At 40.7% G+C, this 25,107-nt stretch overlaps 4 protein-coding genes across 4 annotated transcripts; 1 reads left to right on the forward strand and 3 right to left on the reverse strand.

Moving 5' to 3' along the window:
- Positions 1–1,793: 1,793 nt before the first annotated feature.
- Positions 1,794–3,757, reverse strand: LOC117576868 (ADP-ribosylation factor-like protein 8). The gene is made up of 4 exons (XM_034261970.2): positions 3,539–3,757; positions 2,779–2,933; positions 2,546–2,707; positions 1,794–2,488 (listed from the first exon to the last, which is right to left on the reverse strand). The coding sequence occupies exons 1-4, from the start codon at positions 3,659–3,661 to the stop codon at positions 2,368–2,370; spliced, it is 561 nt and encodes a 186-aa protein (XP_034117861.1). The 5' UTR covers positions 3,662–3,757; the 3' UTR covers positions 1,794–2,367.
- Positions 3,758–4,159: 402 nt separating this feature from the next.
- On the forward strand, positions 4,160–5,599 carry LOC117576867 (pre-mRNA-splicing factor ISY1 homolog). Its single transcript, XM_034261969.2, is given in 5 exon segments — positions 4,160–4,251; positions 4,318–4,340; positions 4,406–4,566; positions 4,633–4,790; positions 4,792–5,599. Coding segments are annotated over 5 exon segments (831 nt in total). The 5' UTR covers positions 4,160–4,248; the 3' UTR covers positions 5,278–5,599.
- LOC117576865 (probable ATP-dependent RNA helicase DDX43) lies at positions 5,278–8,243 on the reverse strand. Its single transcript, XM_034261967.2, is given in 5 exon segments — positions 5,278–5,822; positions 5,824–6,034; positions 6,091–6,726; positions 6,800–7,308; positions 7,368–8,243. Coding segments are annotated over 5 exon segments (2,040 nt in total). The 5' UTR covers positions 7,956–8,243; the 3' UTR covers positions 5,278–5,726.
- Positions 8,244–8,469: 226 nt separating this feature from the next.
- Positions 8,470–24,996, reverse strand: LOC117576866 (tyrosine-protein phosphatase vhp-1). Its single transcript, XM_034261968.2, has 4 exons — positions 24,097–24,996; positions 22,376–22,540; positions 19,997–20,221; positions 8,470–10,579 (listed from the first exon to the last, which is right to left on the reverse strand). Exons 1-4 carry the CDS (start codon positions 24,320–24,322, stop codon positions 9,639–9,641), a joined length of 1,557 nt encoding a protein of 518 aa, XP_034117859.2. The 5' UTR covers positions 24,323–24,996; the 3' UTR covers positions 8,470–9,638.
- Between the last annotated feature and the right edge of the window lie 111 nt (positions 24,997–25,107).

Consider the following 25,107-nt stretch of genomic DNA (forward strand, 5'->3'; position numbering starts at 1 on the left):
ACCCCATCGCCCCTCTCTGTGAGCAAAGACAAATGAATCCAAACCAAGTGCAGGCAAAAACCAAACACTTGACACGTATTCCTGGAAGCCTGCGACTCGCACTGCACACGGAATTCCTAATTAGGCTCGACTCCCGACTCTCAACTCCCGATTCCCGATTACCGATTCTCGACTGGCAACTGCAAGTGCCACCGTCTGCAGCAGAAGGGCTCTCGATCTGGGTTCGTGCCCTGCCCGTTAAAGAGTATTTATGCGTTCATACAGACGACGAGTTTGCGTTCGCATTTTGCTGATGCATCGATCAATTGTCCGACTGCCCCGACAACTGGGTGGCCAACAAAAAAAGATATTGTACAACTACCAGTCTTGTGCAGCGCCTCAAATGCGACTATAAATTATTTAGAATGTATGTTTGGAATATTTGATGCTCACTTTGGGCCTAGGACAACAACTTTGAGTATGTTGTCACCTGTCCGTGATTCATGGGTTTAACAGCGTTCTTATCATTGAATTCATTTTGTGTGCATTTTTTCCATAATTTTTTTTTGAGTGGTTATTTAGCTAGCATTTTTTACTGCAATAAAGATAATAGTTAGAGTAGACAGTTACTATTTTAACACAACCTACCTTTTAAGAAATGTTGAAAAGTTTTATTCAAAATAAACTTGTAAAAACTTTTGCATTATTGAAATTTTACCAAAATTACTGCTTTCCCAAAAAATCTTTTATATTTTCTATTTTTCACATTAGCTTCATTATTAATCGTTTCATTACTAATATACTCTCCAATTATTAGAAAAATGTCATCACTTTTGAAACTATAATATTTAAAATAAAAAAAGTGTTCTAAAAGCAACAAAAATAAATAGCTTCGTTTATACTTTCAAACTTTTAAATTTGTAACCAGAATACTAAAATACTGAACATTTAGTTTTTAAAAATCCCAATTTTTGAACACAAGCAACATATGTTTAACACTTAAAATTTGCAACAACAAAAAATAATATAACTTACCTCCTGTTGCAGCCCTGGTTTCGCATGCGGAAATGACCTTCCGCTTAGAATTCGAACATTTTTTGTAGCATACTTTTTGGCTGAGACTGAGCATAACATACTCTTGGGGTTATTTGAAAACACATTTATTCTCGAAATATTTGCAACGTAAGTATCTCACAGTCGATTAGCATTAATCTTAGTAGGATTCTTAATATTCGTTTTTGTTTTTCTCTTTTATATGGTTTTTATAATAGTCTTTATTAGTTTTTCTTTTACGCTCTGCTCGCTCAGGGAGAGTTTTCCCATTTGTTATTTTTTTTTATATTATAGTTTATAATTTGAATTGGTTAAAGTATTGGTAAAATCAAATAAATATTGTGTGTGGTTACAGGGATGATACAAAAAGCGTGCCGGCGCTTGCATAATGTGTGGTTAAAGCATAGGATCTAACGCTTACAAAATTGACTTATTCAGAAACAGAACAAACGAACAATCGATGTATATTACACTGGTTTCCTATGCAAAATGCGCTATTATTTGATGTACATACGTGTAGTGTTTTTTTCTTTTTTTAAATTGGCCATGAAGCATATAAAAGATTCATTTAATTTATATTGTTGCACGCATCTTTTCATGTACACATACATACATACATTATTCATATTTGTATTTGTTTTAATGTGGTATATAATATAGTTTTAAACGTCTTTTTTTTAAATTTTCGCTAAGCAAAAATGTAATTTATAAATAAATATAATGTATGGTTATTTTTGCGTGTTAATTACAAATGTAAATCATAATTTCTATTTGTATTTGTTTATTTCTATATATATATATAAAATGATAAAAATAAAATATATTTTGTATAATCACACCAATAAACTTTAAACATAAGCCTAACTATTGTTGAGACATGCAACAAATCAATATTGTATAGACACAAAAATTAAAGACTGTTTTGGGAGGTGAACAAGTTGAAAAGCACTTTTTGCAAAAATACTATACGATTTCTCGCTGTGTACATGTGATGTTATTGTTGTTTGGGAGTACGTGTTAGATGTGTGCATATTTATCTAGACTTTTAACAGAATCCATTGGCATTTTGTTTCTCTGCGAATTAACTTTGTGAACTACTTAAAAATTCGAGTTTATATTTCCCCCCGCAAAACACACATGTAAACAATCATTGCAATAGTTTTTTGCCCCACTCACAGACATCAATTAACAGCCTACTCCAAAGTAAAGTTATACAGTTATATATATATATAGATAGATACTGCAAATTAATATAGTTGTTCAGTGTATGCGCGAGTGCCTAAGTTTGTGTATGTCTGTGTGTTGTGTGTGTATGTGTAAAAGTTAGGCTATTCTCTAACGACTTTGGCTTTTCGAATGCTGAATTAACCACTGCAGCGTAATGTCGATGTTATCCTTTTCCTTACACGAAATACTATAGCAGCAGATTTCCCGATCCTGTATGCTCGACAGATTCCTGAGGAACAAATACACAATAAGTACACAGTGAATACAGAAGCAGTTAAGCACTCACATTCGCTCAATGAGCCCAGTTTCATCTAGAGCGCCTGGAAGATCACGTTTGTTGCCCAGGACGAGCACTGGAATGCCATTCAGCTGCGGCTTATCTAGCAGAGAGTGTAGTTCGTTGCGTGATGCTTCCAACTTGTCCAAATCAGCCGCATCCACCATATAACTAAAAAAGAGAAAGTATTGTTATTAGTTAGCATAGATACAAATGGAGTAAGGGGTCAAGTTTAAACTTACACAATTGCATTAACGCCGCGACAATAACGCTCCCACATGGATCGGAAACGTGGCTGGCCGCCAATATCCCAGACCTTGATGGTCACATTGCCTTTGGTGATTTTGCGCATATTGAAACCAACTGTGGGTATCATATCCTCTGCAAACTGGCCGGACTGTGGAGAATCATAAAGCAATTAGTATTGTGTTTGCCACAATGAACCCACAACAAAGAAACCCGCATTATTTATATATATGAATATGTACAATTTAGAGTTTCAAATACAAGTTTCAATTGCGACTTATCAGCAAAAGTCAAGCTACAGCTGATAATGGCGTCACTTTTGCATATATGTATGTATGTAAATATAAAGAAAAGTTATTAGGCCAGCATCATTGGTGATGATTAAGATCGCGTGTTATCATAAACAAAGTGCTAAATGCGATTTTGTATTTATGGAAATTAACAGACAACAAACAAATATGTATATGATAAGTGTTGTATGACGTCTGCACAAAAGGCAAATCAATAGTAAACGGCGATTTGTAATTGCCTTCCCTCTCTTTCGCACTGCCTGTCTGACGGATGATTTAGAATTGGAATTTCTTATACTTTTTTTGTTTGGCTGTTTTTGCTGTTGCTGCATTGTCATAGCCTGCGGCTCACACGCTGCCCCCGACGTCAACCACCACTCTCCCCGCTCAAAAGCAGAGCCGCCGCCCCTCATCACACTCATCGTTGTCGTTCCATCGACTATTTTGCGAAATTTTTTGTACTCACTGCAATAACATTGACGAACGTTGTTTTGCCCGAAAACTGCAGGCCGACCAGAGTCAGTTCCATTTCCTCTTTCCAGAAGATGCTCTTAAACCAGTCCAGGATTCTGTTGATTAGCGCTAGCATTTTAAATTCTGTTTTGTTAATTTTTTTTCCCTTGCAAAAAATAAATGGCGTAGGCAGCACAGCACAGCAGTAGAGTTGTTGTATCGAATCATTCGAATTGGTTCAATCGAACTATTAGCGGAACCGAATCAACTGATTCCAGCCATTGTTCATTTCGTTCATTGCAATTTTAATAAATTTATAAATTGCACAGTTTTAGTGCGTTTGCAATACTATTTTGTTAAATACATATTTGTTCCCTTTGTTTATATCCTGATTTAATGAACAGCTGAAAAAAGTTTCACTTAACAGCTGTTAGCTGGTTCCAATTGTCATTCAAATGATAGCATAGCACAGCTGTTATTTTCTGCATTAATAATATACAACAGCACAAATAACTCCACGATTTAATTTTATTAGGTATTACTAAATATATCTAATATTTTGTATTATTTCAAATTCACTGCATTTTTTAGTTTATGTGACAATGTGTTATCGATTAGTATTGAATTTAAATGTTGAATAGTCCACGGTGAATGGCAATTGTTGGCCCATGGACGATAGCTCTATTATCGGCTAGCCGCCACAATCATAACAAATAAATAAACATGGTAAGTAAACGTTTTATTTATATTGCTATGAATCTAATAAACATATGAAAATTGTACCAATTCTAGGCACGAAATGCGGAAAAGGCAATGTAAGTATGTGCCCTACACAAGCGATACCATGAGTTTAACACTATTTTTGTTGTTTTACTGGCAGGACAACGTTGGCGCGATGGCGAGCGGCCAAAGAAGTCGAGTCAGGTGAAAAGGAACGCCGGCCTTACTTGGCCTCGGAGTGCAGCGATCTGCCCAAATGTGAAAAGTTTCGCTTAGAAATCATTCGTGAAATATCCAAGAAAGTAGCACAGATACAAAATGGTAAGTGCACAATCGTTAAACAAGACTATTTTCATATTTTTAATGTCGCTTTAATGCACTTCGCAGCCGGTTTGGGAGAATTTCGCATACGTGATCTCAACGATGAAATCAACAAACTGCTGCGCGAGAAACGTCACTGGGAGAATCAGATATCCTCCCTCGGCGGTCCGCACTATCGACGCTATGGTCCAAAGATGTTCGACGCAGAAGGACGTGAGGTGCCAGGGCAATCGTGGCTACAAATACTTTGGAGCGGCCAAAGATTTGCCTGGTGTGCGAGAGCTCTTCGAACAGGATCCGCCGCCACCGCCACGCAAAACACGCGGCGAACTGATGAAAGACATTGATGCCGAGTATTATGGCTACCGAGATGACGAGGATGGCGTGTTGATTCCACTCGAAGAGAAGATCGAAAGAGCTGCGCTACAAAAAGCTGTGCAGGAATGGCGCGACAAAATGGCACGCGATGGACGCATTATCCCCGACGACGACGAAGAGGATGATGATATCTACCCACTATCAGGGCCAGCACGTGAAGCTGCCGAGGATGCCAAATCCCGTGCCGCAGAAAATCCAGATCCATTGGGTTTGTTGGCGCCACGATTCACTGCCCATGTGCCGGTACCCACGCAGCAGGATGTCCAAGAAGCACTGCTGCAAAAACGTAAATTAGAGTTACTGCAAAAGTACACAGTCGATGCAACAAACTGATTGTAATCAACAAATGTTTAATAATAATTATGATTGAATAGATTATTTTGCTACAAAATTAGAAATTGACATTTTCAAACTTATTAATCAATCGATGTGTCTGCACTGCATTTAATGTTAGGAAGTTCAGAAGTTATTATAATAGTACCCAAGCTGATTAAAGCAACAACTCATTGGAGCTTGAATTATTCAAGGAAATTTGAAGGACGCTTCTAAGTAGCATTCCATTTCAGAATGTCCAGTAATATCTGAAGTAACTACAGAATTATACAACATTGTAATCAACATTGCTTACTAATATTAGGAATAGGGTATTTAACTACCCCCAAATTAAAATATAGTTATCCCAGCTTTGTAAGCATAAATTCGAGCGCTTCATTGCGTTGTCTTATTTCTTCTAAAAACTAAATTGTGTCTGTTTGCTTTCCATTGCACAATAGAATAGTTGTTTAATAGCGATCACGACGACCGCCTCCTCCACTACCACGTCCTCCATCACGAAAACCACGACCTCCGCCGCCTCCTTCGGCAGCGCGACGCTCCTTTCATTGCAGAAAAACGCTGCGCCATGTCGCGCAGTTTTTCAGGCACTTCTTGATTGGCTTCCTCCAGAATGGCAATCAACTCCTTTGCCATTCCCCAATCCTCGCGTGTAATAAAACTAATCGAGGTGCCTTTGCGCCCTGCTCTTCCAGTGCGTCCCACACGATGCACATACTCTTCAATGTTGCGCGGAAAATCATAATTAATAACGTGTCTACAAAGAGAAATGTTTTAATATAAATAGAATTTTTTTGTGGGGCAGTTACTCACGTGATGTCCTCTATGTCTAGGCCACGGGATGCCACATCGGTGGCCACTAGAATGCGCACCATGCCCGACTTAATGTCAGCTATAGCCTGTTCGCGATCGCTTTGCTCGCGATTGCCGTGAATGCACTGAGTGTTGAAGCCACCCAATGACAGATCACTGGACAGATCATCGGCACGGGCTTTGCGGCCACAAAACACTATGATCTTGTCGTCATTCTTCATGTTCTTCACAAATGCTTTGAGCGTCTGGAATTTGTCTTGATCGTCCTCCAGCAATTCAATTACCTGCTGCACCGAGTGTGTCGCAGCTAAGTCCAAGGAACCGACGCACACTTGAATCGGATTACGCATATAACTCTGGGCAAGACGGCGCACTCCTGGCGGCCAGGTGGCAGATGTCATAATGGTCTGACGATCGGGACGAATATCGAGCAGCACTTTACGTATCTGCGGTTCAAAGCCCATATCCAACATACGATCGGCTTCGTCGAGCACCAGATACGTTATGGTCGACACCTTGATAACGCCAGCTTGCACCAGATCGTTGAGACGACCTGGCGTACAAATGATAATCTCAGCGCCGCGTTCCACATCCGATATCTGCATCTGACGACTGCCGCCGCCATAAACACAAACTCTGTGTGGATTCAAAGGAATTATTATAAGTTCTTTTATGCAACAATTTTACTATTAATATCTGGACTACTTACGCTCTCATGTCGCGAAAAGAGTACTTCTTCACTTCCATTTCGATCTGGAGCGCCAGTTCACGAGTGGGAGCCAGCACGAGGACATTGGCACCTCCTCGAGTGCCACGCGGTGTGCTCTGGTACTCAGTGTGAATCATGCCGGGCAACAGAAAGGCCAAAGTCTTGCCCGTGCCCGTCTGGGCAATGCCAATCATGTCGTGACCCTTGAGAAGAATGGGCCAAGCCTGCGACTGAATGGGCGATGGCTTCTCGAAGCCCTGCTTCTTGATTTCGTCTAACAAATCAGGATACTGTTCAAAGCACTGTTCGAAACGCCAAACCGGATTTGGAATGGGGGGCAAAGTGTCGCCCTCTTTAGCCTCAAACACATGCGAAACCGTGATGTTGTTGCTCTCCAAGCGCATGCGCTGCACTTGCTCTGTCGGCAAATTGGCAACCTCAGCGGACTCCTTGTAAAAGTCTTTGGTAAGCGGTGGACATTTGGCCCAGCGAGCTGCCTGAGCCGCTTCCTATTTATAGATAAGATTATCAATAAAGAAATATAATAGTAGAGTGTAGAAATCTTTACCGAAGCCTTGTTTAGCGCAGCCCAATCAATGGTGCCCGTCAAGTCGCCGCTTAGCGGTATTTCAGCTGGCGGTTCGGGAGCTCGAAACTCGTAATTGTTGTTGCGTTGTCCACCTCCAGATCTGTTATAGTCACGGTCGGAGCGCCCACGGTTGCCATTATCATGGAGTTGCTTACGCAAATGATGCATTGCATCCGCCACATTGTTCTTAGAATTCCCGCTGATCTCAACCTTCAGCTCAGTCTTGAAGACTTGAATACGCACCTCAAACTCGTTCTGAATGCGTGTGATATTGGAGCCACTGCGTCCAATGACGCGACCCACCATATCCTCGCTGATATCCAAAGATTCCGAATACTTGCCGGCATCACTGCTTCTGCGTGAATAATCATCTTTGTGGCCACGATGACCACGAGATTGATCATCGTATTGCCCATTGGAGCGACGTTCGTAGGGCGAACTATAGTTATTGTTGCGATAGCCACGTGAGGAATCGTTTGGAGTGTAAAAAGGATGCGACTTATCGATGCGTATTGGTGGCATTTGATGGTCCATATAGCTGGATTCATCCCAATCCAGCGAAGACATTTTGATTTGTTTTGAATATAAACAAAACAGAACAAAAAACGAGTACTGACCAAAAATATTTTCTAACTAAATATTTTGCGTGGTCAGCAATAAAACGGTAAAGTTTCTTGGTATGTATGTATGTGTGAAAAATGGCGACTTTTGCTGCTGCACAATATATCGAACAACTTTGCGATGGCGCAATAAAAAGTTTATATTTGCAATAAAAACGATGTTTAAAATGATTGGTTATTTTTTAACAATGGAAGAAAATGTTGAAACTGACTGATCTAAAGTTGACAAAACTGGTAAACTTCGGTTATAGAATTTTGCCTTAAACAATAGCTTTTTTAAATTCCCAAAATACTACGCTTAGTACCTTGCTGTATTTTTATACCAAATAGTGTGTATTATGCCATTTGGGTCTCATTATTGTAATAACTAATTTATTTAAAAAAAACTGCTAACCCATAATTTTTAATTCCGGTTCTTGCAGTGAGTAAGAATTATTAAAGTTAATCTTGAATCAAAATGTGGATCGTCTTTTCATCAGTATTTATAGCTTTTCGGTCACACTGAAACAGGAGCTTCTCAGTAAATTTCCTTCCATGAGAGCAGTGCTGATTAATATAATGTGGCGCCAATGTGTAAATTCAAATTAAAAATGCAGTTGGTATTTGGTTACGTTTTTTATGTTGTTTCTTTTTACTTAACGCACATCTATAACCTTAACTTAAAAGACTTAAGGACTAAAACCAAATGAATCGGATTGCATTCAACTCTCGTTCTCTCGCTCTCTCTTTCGCAACTGTTTTTATAAATAACTAAAACTAGAAAAACACAAACACAAAACCAAACAATATTGTTGCTTGCTCACTTCAAGAAATTTAAATACATACATACAATACATAGTATAATAGTTTGTAAAGTGTGAGTGTGTGTGCGTAGATGGCTGGGGTACAGGTAGTAATTGTTTTCTTTTCATAAAACTTAGAACAGTTTTGATATACAGTAATCGGTTTTGGATTTTTTTTTTTTTTTGATGTGAGGGGTTTCGTTCTGTGTGGCAAGGTAGCAGAAATCTTTTGCAGTGCTGCGGTTTCATTCAAAAATTTCATTGTAATGATTATTTGTTGTATATACTTTTATATAGTATAGTTAAGATTGGCTTACTGACTATGCACGACAAAATTATACTAAATTAAACATTACGAGGTGTGTTTAAACAATTTATAATAATAGTAGCACAAGATCGCGCCAGATCGGCATTAAACTTTGTGGTTACATTTTTTGTAGCATATCATTTTTTGTTTTCCCATATCATTTCTAATCATTTTGTATATTTTCATTTTTTTGTATAATTTTTTTTAGTAGTTTTGTTTTTTGGGGGTCTAAAATACATTACAAAAGATATTTAAGATTACAAATTAGACTAAATATTCTGTTTATGCTCATTTCTGTTGTTTGTTATGTTTTGTTTTGTTGCCCCAATCTTGATGCTGCTGTCTGCGTTTTTAGGTACAAAATTGACAATGTCCATTCAATCAATCAATCAATCAACCATCATTCTCAATCATATAAAAATACAAATTTGCAACAGCAATTTTTATGTGTAGTTTCTTATTCACAGCATTACGGCGGACAACGCTTCTTTCCCCGCCTGTGCCGTCGTCGTCGTCGCCGCCTCCTCCTGCTCCATGTGCATCAATCACTCCCACTCGATGTGGCCAATCCCAGCTGCTCATCGATGGACGTCCCCGTTATTGTTGTGGGGGGCAACGTCTCGCAAATGGGCGTGGCTGGCGCATCACTCGGCAGCGGACTGCGTATGGATATGCAGGATACGGATTTTGGTATGATTGGCGGATAGTTTGAGTCCAGATTGAGCCTCAGCTTGGCGGGTGAATTGCGCTTAAACACCGCCAGCGGTCTTGTTGGCGACAGCAATGCAGGTGTAGAAGGTGCGGGTGCATTATTTGTGCTTGAAGCGGCTTCATAACTGTTATTGCTGCTGCTGCCTGAGCAAAAGATGCGCGATCTGGAGAGCGAGTATACGCCGCTGCTGCTGTTGGAGCACGGCGAATCCAGATCCGCGACTGGCGCGGCAGCTGCCGAAGATGTGCAGGGCGTCTCGTCGGGCGTGATGGGTGGCGAGGTGAGGCGTGAGGAGCAATTGCTGCCGGCAAAGCTGCCAGCCCCGCTATCGACATCATCGTAATCATCGTACTCATCCTCGTCCATGGCCTCGCTGTCCGATTTGGATTTGCAATGCGACACGACTGGGGCACGTGGCAACGATTCAGCTGCCTCCTGTTCGGGTTGCTCCACCAGTTGACTAGTTGTTGCTCCTGCTCCTGTTGTTGTAGCAGTTGCTGTTGTGTGGGGGGCGTGACTGGCGGGTGAGACGGGTGCGGGGGCGGGAGCGAGCACGCCGCTCTTGCGCAAACTCTGCTCCAGCTCGAGCAGTTGGCCCATAAAGTTGAGATTGGGCGAGATGATGGGTCGGGCCACTTTCACCAGCTTGTAGGCCTCCAGCAGCGACAGCGACTTGTAGCGCATGACGTAGGCAATGGCGATGGTGGCGCTGCGAGAGATCCCGGCGTGACAGTGCAACAAGACGCGGGAACCAGTTTTGCGTGCATCCTCTGCCAAAATACACAGAAAAGAAAATAAAGGCGAAATTAGTATTGAATACTCTTCCATTTTATTTGCTTATCAGTTGTGATAACGACAGCGTGACGCTGACGTCGTATCGCCATGATTTGCATAAACAAATGCCAATTAGATGCGCTAACAACAACAACAAAACGTAGCAAATTTCAAATAAAAGCAAAAAAAAAAAAAAAAACGTATTTAAATTCAACAGCAACTCGAAAATTTATCGACAACGCAAAATGATTGCTGAGCTTGGCTTATTGGTATCCCGCTCTAACATACAACCTACACGATGCCCTGCCGCTCTTTAATTTCGCTCTCTCATCCCATTTTCCATTCCCAAATGCGCGCTCTCTCTCACACTCTCTCCCACAGAGATAGTTTGGAGCTGGGAGAAACTTTTTCGCCGTGGGGCTTTGAAAGCTTTGATGATGTTGCTGCTCAGTTGCTGTTCTTATTGTTGTTGCTTGCTGCTGATATTCGTTCGTTCGTTCGCTGTCGATAATACTTGCAATTGTATTGGTATACAATATTGGCTCTCACACAGTCAGCGCGGTGTATGCGCGTTAGTGTGAGTGAGTACTGTTTGAATTTGCTGTGCAGTGGATGAGTCATACTACTTGCCTAAAGCGCTGCCGCTTTATTGACAAACACAGCAGCGTTCGAGAATATTTATACACACACACATATACACACATGAGTGTGTACATTAACTCATAATTTACGTTGTTATTTTTTTGGGCAAGATAAGCACAGCGAAGGCAGCTCCTAATTATGTGTGCGTGTCTGTGTGTTGAGTATATTTTTTTTTGTTCACCACCAACCCCTCTGCTAATAGAGCTTTTGTTGCCTATGAATTTGTCTAATCAGCCTGTGAGAGGGAATGAGGTGAACATAGTCCTGCAGTTGCTAATCATTGATTACTCACTCATACACGCACACACACACACAACTGCGAATGCGTAAATGCAATGCAGCAAGTCAACACTTGTCTTGATTTCCAAACAGCTGATAATAATCGTTGAGCCTTGTGCAGTCCGTTTTGTCGTCAAACTGAATTAGTCATCCACTTCAGCTTACTGGCGCCCCTCTTTACCCCCAATCCCACCCTATCTTCACCCACCCTTGCTATTTACATTGCACTCGCCCCACAGTAATGACAATTATAACCGTGTGTACTATATATACATATATATGTGTGTGTGTGTGTGTGTGTTATCAGTGATAAGCGGCATTTGCTACGCGTGTAAATCAAAAAACGCAATCGTGCCTTGGAATTTTCGAGTGGCACCGCAATTTATCACAATACAACTCAACTACACACACACACACACACACACTCTGACATTGGCGCATATCATTTATCAATGAATGAGTGCAAAGCGAGCTGATAACGCTCATTACTATTGTTGTACTACTAGATTCGTCTTTAATTTCATAAGGCCTCCAGAACGAACCATCAACATACTACATACATAGAAAAAAAATACGCAAATCAAATCGAATTTAGTTATCAGCGCATTTATCGATAATGTGCAAACAACAATGATGTTGCAATAATCAATTTTTTTCTTTTCATTCTCTCGATGGAAAACCCATAATAAATAAATAATAATGGACGTAGGCAAAAAAAAAAAATGATTGCAATAATCATTTATTTCTTTCTAAGTGAGTAACTGATTTACTTTTTTTTTTTGGCTATATTGGGGTGTGATGAGCGTACCTCCAAAAAAAAAAATTGAAAAAGAAAAAAAAAAGATTTCTAGGCTAGGCCAAAAATAAAACATTCTCATTCGAAAGAGAGAGTGTGTGTGTGTGTGTGCGTCTTTTTGTCGTCAGTAGACAACTGGTCACCGTGCTGATGGCGCTCATAAATCCTCTTAACACATGGGCTGAAAAGTCCCGGGCCTGACAAAGAAAACTTGCTTTTTTTGGATCAAAATTGGCGTTACTCATCAACTTAATCTTTATCAAGAGCATCGCAATCATTCCAGAGCCGCTGTAACATTTCAATATAAATTTTTTAGAAGGATTAATTTTTTGCCTCAAAATAGGCTTCAATTTCAGTAATAATCGTGTGAAATTTTTTATCGGCGAGCATTTTTCCAGGACTGCTAATCTCCAGAAGTCGCTGGGAGCCTAATCTGGCGAATTAGTGGATGTGGGAGCAATTCGAAGTTAAATTAATGTAGTTTTGCCACTGTCATTGAATCATGAACTCATTCTTGTTGTTGGTCAAAAGTGAGCAAACGCGGCAGCCATTTTGACGAGATTTTCTCATAGTCAAATGCTCATGCAATATTAAGCCAACATGTTCTTTTGATATCTTTACGATGTTAGCTAACTCACGCAAATTTAATTTTCGATCATTCAAAACGATTTTGTGGATTTTTTTGATGTTTTCTGGTGTGACCTCCCCATTTGGACGTCCACTGGGTTCTGCATCATCGGTGTCTCTACGACCATGTTTGAAGTCAGCAAACCAACGTTTTGTTGTTGTTTCTAATGGAGAGGAGTCCCCATAACACTTTTCAAGCCAAAGCTTTGCTTGAACGGTATTTTTTCCCATCAAGAAGCATTGTAAGATTAGAAGACGAAATTGCATTTGATCCATTGTTGTGAAAATAGAAAAAGTAGTGTTACTTTTGGCTCAATAACTTACAAATTAATGAATAGAATATCATGAAATTTTAGCAGCTGTCTTCTGAAGGATTGTATTAACTGAAAAAAAGGTGACTGCAATAAAACTAGCACAATCTATGTGTAAGGCCCGGGACTTTTCAGCCCACGTGTTAGTTAATGACCCCGTCGCTCAGACTGTTAAAAACGCGCATAAAACGCGCTATAAACGCGCCCGCCACCAATTCTGACTCATTGCCTTTTTAGCCGTGTCACAGACAGTGGGCCAACAATGGCGCTATTAGCCACATTCATTTAGCCACTGGCCACTGAGATTTGCAAACACGGCTAGAAGAAGACTTGCGAAAACTAGCCAAACAACTTGCTAAATACCATTCGACCAACGACGTCTATTCTCGGCGATCATTTCATTTCATTATTTCATTGAGTTTGTCTCGCCATTCAGAATCCATAAATATCAAGTTAAGTAACAAGAAAAACCATTCGCATTTTTATGGATAATACGATCCTATAATTCTTGAACGGAAGTGATGCGAGAATCAAAGTGAGGAGTTCGTGAAAGGGCTTCACAGTGATTAATTGAGATGACAAATCTCTGTATTACAGAAATAGCATAAAGTAATAATTAAACTTAGTCATTTTAAAGGAATCCCAAGTTTAAAAAAGAACTTCAATTAATTTGTAATCTGTCATATATTTTAAAAATAATATTCCACGTTTCATTAATACTTCTTGAACCACATAGACTATTACTAAAACTAACACGTAATCTTTAAAAATAGCTTGTGAAACTATAATTTAAGCTAATTGACTATAAACTTTCGGCAGAGATGCTTAGTTGTTAATTAAGAATTTCATAAGAAAGTTGATTAGTCTTCTCTAGAACTATTCCATCAAAACTAAACAAGTTAGAACTAAGAACTAAGCTCTAATTACACATAGCCGAGATATTTTCATGAAATGCTGACACTTTGTGTAACTAACAAAATGTAGAACAAATACGCATTTTAAGATTAAAGAGAACTTTGCAAATCTTACGACTTTCATAGTCTTTAAGATGTCAACTCTTTGTAAACACAAATCGGAAATTCATTGTAAGAATTTCAATTCATGAGTTCATCAGAGACATTCTTCAAAGATTAAGTCAGTGTCTTTGCTACGAACAAAGTACCATAGCGATAAAGTTGCCATAAGGGAAGTCGATGTTGTCATTTCCAAAGCGGAACTTTGAGTCTAGTGCTGATTAGGGACAGTGAAACTGTGAATGGGGACTCTGACTTTCGATTATCAAGAAAAAGAGAAAAAAGGCGTTTAGGTGGTAATTGCTGTTTGTCAATCCCCGATAATATGCATGTCGTGTGGGTTCCGCATAATCCATCGGTAGGGGGGGAATTAGTAATCATCAATTACCGTGCGACACTTATGACTAAGTCTTTGTCGCGCATAGCTCAATGATGAGTGTCGCTCTCTCACTCTCTTGCTATCTATCTACATATATCTGACTAGGGGGAATCGTGTCTATTAAAGCGCAGTTCCATTCATAGGGCTGACGACGTCGTGACTCCATTTTTGGGGCGGCGATGCGTAATGCCAACGATTTGCCGCTGTTCAGTAGCCATTCGACCGTCTGTCCGCCCGCCCGCCGCTTGATGATTAAGTGCAACAGCAGCAGCAACAGCAACAGCAGCCGGTGATGTCGCCACCTCTTGTCGCCTTCTTTTGTGCCTCGATTGGTGCGTCATTGTCGCTCAGAACTGGGCCAAACAGACAAGAGATGAGAGAGTACACATATAACATAGTATTGTAGTATGTTATATATCTGACAATGTTCCCATTCCTGAAAATCATTCTCACTTTTGCGCCCATGCGACGACTGCGATGATGATTAAGCCAGCACAAGGGTCAGACTGATGATGGCTGATACCTTGCAACAGCAACAGCTCCTGTGAGTCATGGCCAGAAAGAGAGAAACAACCACTAAAGTAAAGTAAAACAGCCGGCAACATGATATCGCACATGACTCTGACTCTACTCTGACTCGGACTCCTCATATATGGTTGTGTCGTCTGAGTCGTCTGGCAACAAGTAGTTTTGTTTGTTTTCAAATATTTAATTACTTTCCGAGCTGAGTTTTGAGTTTATCATTGATTGCAGGCAACTCAGACTGAGCTCAGCTTCAGCTTCAGCTTACTCAGAGCGAGGTCCACATTGGCAGGTGCTGCTCAGGATCATGAATCACTTCGTCAGTTTGCCACTCAGTCAGTTAGTCAATGATGCCTGCTTGACCTTCAACTTGGCAAGCGAGTCATACGGAAACAAAGCGGATCAACTCAACGCAACTTCGGCTCCAAGTCCAACTTGAGATCCGTTGACTGCACTTTGATGTTGCCTTCAACCCGGCAACAACTACAACAACTACAGCAACAATAACAACCAAAATCACAACAAGCGCTCACTCGTGATGTTTTGTGATTCATAAAAACGCGAAAAGTTTGCATAAACAACAACAAATGGAAGAGAATTTTTGCGCGGGCAGCGCCATCTGACGACAAGCAGGAGCGTCAACAAGACGGGGGCGTGCACAGCGCCATCTGGTGGCACGAGGGGAAGAGAGAACGAGAGAGCAAGAGAGTTCCTTGTAATAAGACTTATTAATAATACTACAAACAATGTGTGTACGATGATGAAGTGTTTTTATAATTTTCTTGCGATTCGCATTTCTCGTGCGCCCGGCACAACAAAAACGACCGAAAATTTCTCAAAAAAAAAAAAAAAAAAAATTCCTGAATACTCAGATGCTTGTTCTTTCTGTTTTTTGTTGTTGTTTTGCATTTTATAAATAGCGCGCTGACGAATATTGAAATTATGTGCACGGGGCCAACAAAAATGTCGCCTCGACGAGGCCGCGACGTGTCGCTGCCGCCGCTGCTGCTGTGGCGGGGGGTTAGTCACCACCACACCACAAAGCAGCAACAACTACATATCATGCCACAAACGAGCCCCGATCCCCGGGGATTGTCGAAGTTGACGGCAACAAGGATTACGCCAAACGTAACGCAACGCATGAAACTCAACTGGGTGCAAGTCAACTTACCTTACCTTACTTTTTTCATTTTTATCTAATCAACGATCGTCAGACTTGTCTGATAAAACTACTATATGCTAAAGTGTGTCTGTTTGTGTGTGTATTCTATTATCAAAAAGAGATAGCAGGTAGAAGGTAGAAGGTAACAAAAAAATATTGTGGGCGAGTTTGTTTAGCTGTGCGTCAACTTTACTTGCTTGTTAGTCCGACACCAAAAGAGGCCTCTGTTGGGGCTGCCAGATAGTAAGTTGATAAAGTTAAGTGCACAAATGTGATATATATGTATGTATACGAATACAAACATAAATATGTATTGTATATAGTAGTTTATATAGCGTATACTACGTAGTATTTGCAGGTACAGTCGATTTAGACAGGGTGGCGTTATATTCCAAATTGATTGGAGGGCGCTTCGCTTGTCAAAAAAAAAAAAAAAAAAAAACACGGCTGCTTGAGCTTTGCTTTACTTTACTTTTGAGGTTGATTGTTTTCTAGGCCAAGTGGTTGCGTCTCAAAGCTCATTTATCTATTTATGCTCAAGCACTGTTAATGACAACAACACCAACAAAGCATAATGAGACAGAGAGCGAGAGAGAGACAACTTGACTAATGAGCAGAGCTTTCAAGCTTCACTTAGCGGTGTTTCCTTCCCTCCTCCTCCTTCTCCTGCCCCATCACTATTCAACCCGATCCCATGCAAGCGCACAATTATGATGAATGAAACGCAGCCCGCAACAATGAGAAATCATAAGTAGTGGAAGAAATACAGACAATCATAAAAGTAATAATAATAAGCATAAGGTGACGACGGAGCCAAGCAAACCAACAAAAACGAAAAACGAATGCGCAAAAAGGCAACGCAAGCAACGAACGCAGCAGATGGAGCTGCTAGGCCGAAAAGGGGGAAGGGGCGAAAGGTGGGGTAAGGGGGACAGCGGTCGGCGACTGAGGCAAAATCATGACTCATAGCATTCGTTCACAATATTTTTCTTCTTTTATTTCGTGCCTGAGTACTAATGTGTTTTGGCAGCACAACAGCAGCAACAACAACACAGCGCAGTGTAAGTGTGAGTGACTGACTGAGTGCGAGTGTGCGAGAAAGACAAGGAGAGAAGCACAGCACAGTTACAAAAATAATACACACTTGAACATGCTCGAAGCATGGCACAAAAGAGAGGTGGGTGGGTGTTATTTTCTTTCTTCTTTTCTTTTTTTGTTGCGGGTGGGCGGAGGATTCTTCCTGCATCAGCAAGCAAATGAATTATGGAAGATGATGATTAAAAAAGTCAAGGAGAATCATAGGAAATTCAGCTGTTGTTGTTGCTGCTCTTGTCTAACAGCTGTTGCTGCTGCACACGCACCTGACAGCAGCAGCAGCAACAACAACAACAGACGTCTGGCCGTGACGTCAACGCCGTCATTGTCGAGGCCACGCACAAGGATAAAGCGATGACTCATAAACAGGAACTACGAAACGAAACGAAAACAATTGATGGCCGTCGTCCTGAACGACGTGCGCTTAAAAATAGAACATATGCCAAAGAGGCAGCGGCGCAGCAGCAGCTGCTAGCGGGGGTGAACTCAGTCAAGGCAGCGACGGCAACGCCAACGCCAGCAGATGCAGCGACTGCGGCGCAATAAATAGCAACAATAAGACGAACCAAAAAAAAATCGATGCGGATGGTTGAATGCTACAAGGAGTGTACGTGTGTGTGTGTGTGTTTGGTGTTCCACATTGCACTGTGAACGATGCCGGGCGATGAGTCATGCGACTCAGACGCGCACAGTGGTGGCCAAAATAACAGGACTACTCAAAATGCGTACGTGACGCAGGCAGCGAATAACAAAAGGCACGTGTATATTTTTTTTTGTACAACAATCCTTATCAGTAAGGACGTTTGTGGCGCTAATTTGCATAAAATTTCCATTCTCTTCCAAACAAACACACACATAGAAAGAGAGCGAGAGAGAATCTACGTGGAAAGTGGAACTTTTTTTTGCTGGACACGTCTATTATGCAAAGCAAACAAAAGCAAAACACAGGAGCCGCAGTCGCAGCTGAAGTCGCAGTCGAAGTCGCAGTTGAGCAGCCGAAGCCGTCGCAACGACAGCGACAACAACAATGACGATGGCGATGTCGTCGTCGTCGCAGCCGTCGCCATGCTGTCTGCCCGCGCCAAACACGCAACAACAACAACAACATCGAACAGAGCAATGACGTCGGATTGCCGACGAATGCCGTGGACAGCGTAGGAGCCGCCAGGCGCTCTGAGGATGAGCTCCAAAGCAGGGAGTGAGAGAGTGATAGCCATACACACTCTTTTTTTCTGTCGTTTCACTTTGCTCGGCATTTAATGTGCAGTTTGAAACGGGATTAGTTGGCTAAAGTAATGGGAATAGCTTTAATATTAAAAATATTATTATTTCAGAATATGATTGTTCACTTTATGAGTAATTATTTTAAACAAATTATTTAAAAACAAAACAAATTCTACAACAGTGGGGTTTTTCCATAATGAATCGAAATATTTCCACCATATTTTATATGGGTACAAAATTATTATTATATATGACATATATAGTTAGGTAAATCTTGCAAGAAATGGTTCGTATATCAGCATTAATCTCAATAAATTGATTAGGAAACCATTTTTCGAAGTATTATAACTAGATATTTTTTTGTATCGTATTTACGATAAATATTGTATTTTATCGTGTCATTGAACTAATGTGATAAAAATAATGCCTAGAAAATGATTTCATTCACATAATACAATTAAATGAAAACCACTTAAAAATTACTTTAGAATTAAACATGTACAACGTACAATGCATACAAATAAATGATCTAATACATTTTTTATTTGAGAAATCTATTGTCTCATCTATCCTAATTGATATGCTGATCTTATCCAAGTGTTTGCTACACAAAATATTGACAAATCTATTTAAACCAAAGGCCCAGCAATAATAAATAACAAATGAAAACAAAAATACAAATGAAAAAAAAAAAAAAAAAAAAAAAATAAAATGCTAAGCTCACAACACACACGTGCCGCGACAAAAGCGAGTTATAAGTAACAACAAATAACAAAGTAAGCCCAAAAAAAAAAAATATAAAAATGAAATAAAATAAATTTAAATGAAAAAAAAATATATGCAAAAGGAAAAAAGAACAACAAGAAAACGTAAAGTACGTAGAACATTTGCCACGAGAAAATGAAAATGGAAAAATGCGATTGACGTCAGCAAAATATTCCACAGCTATAGATACTATATGTCTATATCTGTGTGTTGAGTCTACACATACGTATTACACTTAAAATTAACTAAATATACGAGTTTCTTTGAATATGCCTTGGAACAAAAAAAAGGCAAGCAAAAAAAGCTTACGCCAGCTAAAACGAAAAGAAAGACTAAACCAAACCAAGCAACAAATACAAAAAAAAAGGCCAATAACGAATTTTCCAAGTGGCCAACGACTAAACCGTTACGCAAAGAAGAAGCCACATTTCCCTCCACCTCCCGCCCCGTTCCATATTTGTCCCTAATTTAGACAGGCATCCAATGGCAGGTCACGTTTTAACGGTTATAAGCATGACGAAGCTGATTTTTCTATTTCTTTTATATTTTTGAGTGTATGATAGTTTCTTTGATCGATAGCATTGTTATCGATACTTACCAATGAAATCGAATGCCTCCTGAAAATATTGTTTGATATTTTGATGGGGTGTATCGCTGGCAGGTATTTGCATATACTTGAGACCCTGCAGGTGACCCTCGCTGGGACTCTGGCAGGTAACATTGAGGACACAATTGGCGCCCACGCTGCTGGGATCGTTTGCATCGCGGCCATTGCCCAGCAGCAGATGTGGAAATACTGGCGAAGCAGGATGTGTTTCGATATCTACAAGGAAAGCAAAAAAACAAAAATAACAATAATAGTCAATATGCGAATAAATATTGTAATAATGGTGAGAAATCTGGGGAAATTTCGCTAGCCTTGTCTAAGCAGTTCCATTGAATATGTTTTTGGGTCGGTCATCAAAGTTGAAATGAGACTCGCAAAGCAGAGATCTGTTGCTCACTCGCTCTCTCTCTATCTCTTTCTTTTAGTTTGTACATTTGTGTGTGTTTGTGTGTTTTTCTGGGGGATTCGTTTTGTCTGCCAATTGCGATGTCATGCAACAAAAGATCCATTGCCACAAATGACGATCATCATTATCTGCAACGTTCTCTTCATCTGTCTGTATCTATGTGTCTTCTGTCAGTGTGTGTGTGTGTGAATCTATTGTGTGTTTACAACAGCGTCTAAATTTTCTACAACACAAATTGTTGTTTATTTTTGTTGCTGCCGCTGCTGCTGCTGCGCCTTCGTTTCGTCTGCTGCTGTTTCAGTTGTAGTTGTTGCTGTTGTTGTTGTTGTTGCATGACTCATGCTAGGCAATCGCACAGTTTAGTTTTATTGGCAGTCGCTCTCTATGTGTGTGTGTGTGTGTATGTGGGCGACTGCGGGTTAAGCAGAGGGTGGCAAGAGGTGGGTGGCTTGTGTTCGTGTTTTCAGGGGGAGGTGGAGGAGGAGGAGTTGTGGTGGTTTTGCCATCTCTCACAACATTTTGCGTCGTTTCGCCGAGTTCGTAGCACTTTCAATGAGGCGCACAATCGTTTAGTTCAGTTCAGTTTATGTATCTGTATCTCGGTGTATCTGTATCTGTTGCTGAATATGTATCTATTATTATGGGTCTAGCTATGGTTAGTTGGCTTTTGCATTATGCTCTTTCCAATTCATCGATTATTTCTGTCGCTCGCGTGTTAATTGATAGCCAAGGCAACAGCACACACACACACACACACATACACAACTGGCCCAATGTTTTTGGGCCTATTTACAGTCGCAGTTGCTGTTTGTGGGTCACAGTGCGGCACGGAAATCAATTGCATTAGTCATACTCATTTTGGGGTAAGACCCCGCACATGATGATGATTATAAACATGGTTATTAGCATTGAGTGCAATTAAATCACAGCTAGAAACAATACGTTCAAATATTTGCACAATGACTCAAAGCTTCATAACGTAAACAGGAATTTAACAAAATGCATCAACAATGACAACAAAATCACAAGGAAAGCTCTGGCAAATGAGTGTGAAACGTGCGTAAGCACAAATAATACGAGTAGCTGTCAAAACATGGAGGATAAGAAGGGAGGCTGCCGCAAGTGCGAGCGAGCTGGCGTGACATTGAAATCTATTTGCATCTCAGCGCGATCACATGCCTAGCCAGTGACACAAACACACACACACACACACAAATACAGATGTGTGAGGGCTTGCTTGCACTCAAAGCTTAGCTCAGCTCAGCTTAACTCAATGCCCGAAAGTTCGACATTGAGCATTTCGCTGTGAAATGCAATTATTGTTGTTGTTGTTGTTATTGTTGGGCATGTTCTGTTGCTTGTGTGCATATGTTGATTTCATAACGGGCACAACAGAAACAGCAAAACATCACAAAAGAAATGAAACAAACGAGCAGCAGCACTTGCAAAACGAGAGCAGAATGTCATGTTTATCTCGCAGCACGTGCTAAAACAAAAACAACATTGTTTATAATGTTCAAGCAAAGCTCAATGGCGCGCGCGAGCGCATGAGTGAGATAGCTACATATGTATGTATATAAAGAGCGAGCGAAAGTTAGATGCAATGTTGATTTGCAATATGGGGGTCTGACTAGGAAATGAAATGCAATGAAAAGCACAAACAGCGGACATGCAAATATGCAAAGAACAGATTTGACAGTTGATTAGACGGAAGGTAAAATATATTTTATCGTAGATATGTAAATATAGTATGTATGCCTATGTGTACATGATGTGAAACGGTAGCAAACTAATTCACAAGGAAAAGGTGCTAATCGATTGATATAAAACACGCTACACATGAATTCTGAATTCGAAATTTTCCAAGATCCTTTTTACGGTCAGACTGTAATATTTGAATTGCAACCTATTCTAATTGCAATATGTATCGATAACAATCGATAAATGCATTTGGTACAACTTACCGTATACCGCCGGACTGGAGCAGCTGCGCATGAGCGGCGGCGTTCGGCCACCGCCGCCATTGCTGCTGCCACCATTCATAGTTGACGCCGTCGCCGTTGTCAGCTGCTCGTCACATGCCAGATTCTCCCTGGAGCGCTTGTTGTTAGGATAGTCCTTGTGATTAGCTGCAACGATATAAATAAATATTGCGATTATTATTTAGATACAATGCGTTGTGTGTGATTTCTGACTCTGCGATCAACACTCGAAATGACGTCAGCTCCCCGTCAAAAACCTAAAAACTTGTCGCGCCGACTCACAACAAAAACCAAAAACAAAAAAAATACAAATCCAAAAAAAAACCGCAAATATTCGCCGCTGCTGTTTGACAAACTGACGTAAGACATTTATTTCGGCACGCAGCTTGATTAGCGCGCACACACATACATGGCAGAGGCAAAAGGCGAATTCGGGGCGAGGTGAGGTGAGGTGAGACGCGCCGAAGCGAGGCGAAATCGAAACCGAAGCGAGGCCCAATGCAAAGCTTCACACGAAAAAACAACAACAAAAAAGGGCAACACTTGCTTGAAGTTCGCTTATCATTTAAAAAACATGTATATGCGTATGTGACAGAGTACGACTGTGTGTGTGTGTGTGTGTGAAGGAGAAACCTTATCGGTCGCAGAGCAGCGCATAAACAGTTTCACAGTTTCTAGTACTGCTTTTATGCTGTGCAGGCAAAAGAAAAACAACAACATGAAAAAGCAAGCAACAATTTGTAGAAGAAGCAGCAGTATTTGTTATCAGCTGGCATATCGAAGCGACCTCAAAGCCTGAAAAGCCAAAAAAAAAACTCAACTTTTCACTCGCTGACTGGGCAGGAAACAACATTGTGCTGGTTGTGGTTGTAGTTGTTGTTGCTAGTATCGCTCGAAGTAGAGAAACAGAAACAAGTCAAATCGCATGCCAATGCACTGCACACACTCACACACACACTTGCATGCAGTCGCAGATATGTGTGTGTGTGTGTACGACGTACTCCAACTTCGCCAAGTTTTCAAGTTGTTGCTGAGGCTGTTGCTTTTTAGTGTTATTATTGTTGTTGTTGTGCCGACGAATTCGTACTCGAAAGGTCGTTTCAAAGCGGGTTTCGTTGGCCAGCCAGAGTTGCCAGTCCGCTGCACAAACCTGCTTTGCTTTACATTTTTCTTCTTCTTGTTATTGTTGTTGTTGTTCCCTCAAGCAGCCAACGCAGAGCCAACGACGACGACAAAAAAAGCTTCTTTTTCGTTTGCTTTTATTTCAGAAAGACACGCGAATGTGAGTCACGTATATGAAGTAAGTAGAAACCAAGCAACACAACTCTACGCCTCTGCTTCTTCTTATCCACTGCTGCTGCTCTGTCTCTCTCTCTTTCGTTCTCGCACTGACTTCGAGTCTGACTCGATTGTTGCTTGTTTAAAATAATCGTAGTGAGAGAGACGGAGAGAGCGGGTGGGGGTGCAATGGAGTGGAGCAGGGCAGACAGACAATCGTCGCTTACGCTGCTTACGTGTGTGGTTACCCCTTTCCCCTCCCCTTTTAGCACAGAAGCGGATGCGCTTGAGCGCGCAAAGTTTATAAAGTAAACAGCAGGCATTCCACAAGCGGGAAAAATGCTTCGCTCGCTCTCTCTTCCTCTCTAGCTTTATGAGTAATTTTTGTAATCTTAATTTATTTAGCATTTGTTGCTTACACTTACCACCAATGCGATTGTTGTTGTTGTTATTATTATTGTTATTTGGGATTGGCATAAATAACAGAAGACACGGCGCTTCTCTCTTTATCCGCATTTTCATTTCACTTTTATGACTCACGCTGTTGCTGTCTCCGTCGCGCTCACAGCAATTGCGTGTTGTTGACGTTGCCGTATTGTTGCTGCTGTAGTTGTTGTTGCTCGCTGTATAGCTCGATTCACACACACACATACAGAGACATGCACGCGCACACACACACACAAATACACTTGACTGGCAGGCGCAACACGAGAATTGTTTAAATTTAATATTTATGCTTGCTGCCTATTTTTTATTTTATTATTGGAAGAGGAAGTGTTGTGTGAGGAGACTCGAAAATAAATATATTATTTATTGGTTTATTAGATAATCCCAGTTGCTGTTGTTGTTGTTGTAACACACTTGTTGAGCGACCGCGAGCACTTCCCGTTGTTGTAGTAGTTGTATTTCCACTTGTTGTTGTTGTTGCGTTTTGGAAACTTTTTTAACACGCGCACATTTATTTAATTATTGTATTGTACAAACTAGAGAGAAACGTTGTGTTCTCGTTTCTATTTCTGTTTAAGTGACGACGATTATTATTACGCGCTTAAAGACAGCAAACACAACAGCTGCTTGTTGTGAGAGAGCAAAGGGAAGGGGGAGGTTACGCTACAAGATCACGCACGCTGTGTTGTTGTTGCAACACGTATTTTAACTAGTTATAGTAGTACTATGTCCGCCAAGTTCCCATGCTAAAGTCAGCAATCTATGTTTTTTGAATTTTTTGCGGTGTTGAACAATTTATTATTGTCAATATTCTTCTGGAACGCACAAAACTTTTGATACGTCCGTTCACAACGAAAGTCTCTCGCGTTATGACAACAAAACGAAGCGAGCGCACAAATGAAGCAACGATTGGAAACGACAAACGACGACGACACGAAGTAAAACGAACACACACACACACACGAGCGCACAAATGCTTAGGGTGGGTG

Source organism: Drosophila albomicans, chromosome 2R (assembly GCF_009650485.2).
Source record: "Drosophila albomicans strain 15112-1751.03 chromosome 2R, ASM965048v2, whole genome shotgun sequence".
Taxonomy (NCBI): domain Eukaryota; kingdom Metazoa; phylum Arthropoda; class Insecta; order Diptera; family Drosophilidae; genus Drosophila; species Drosophila albomicans.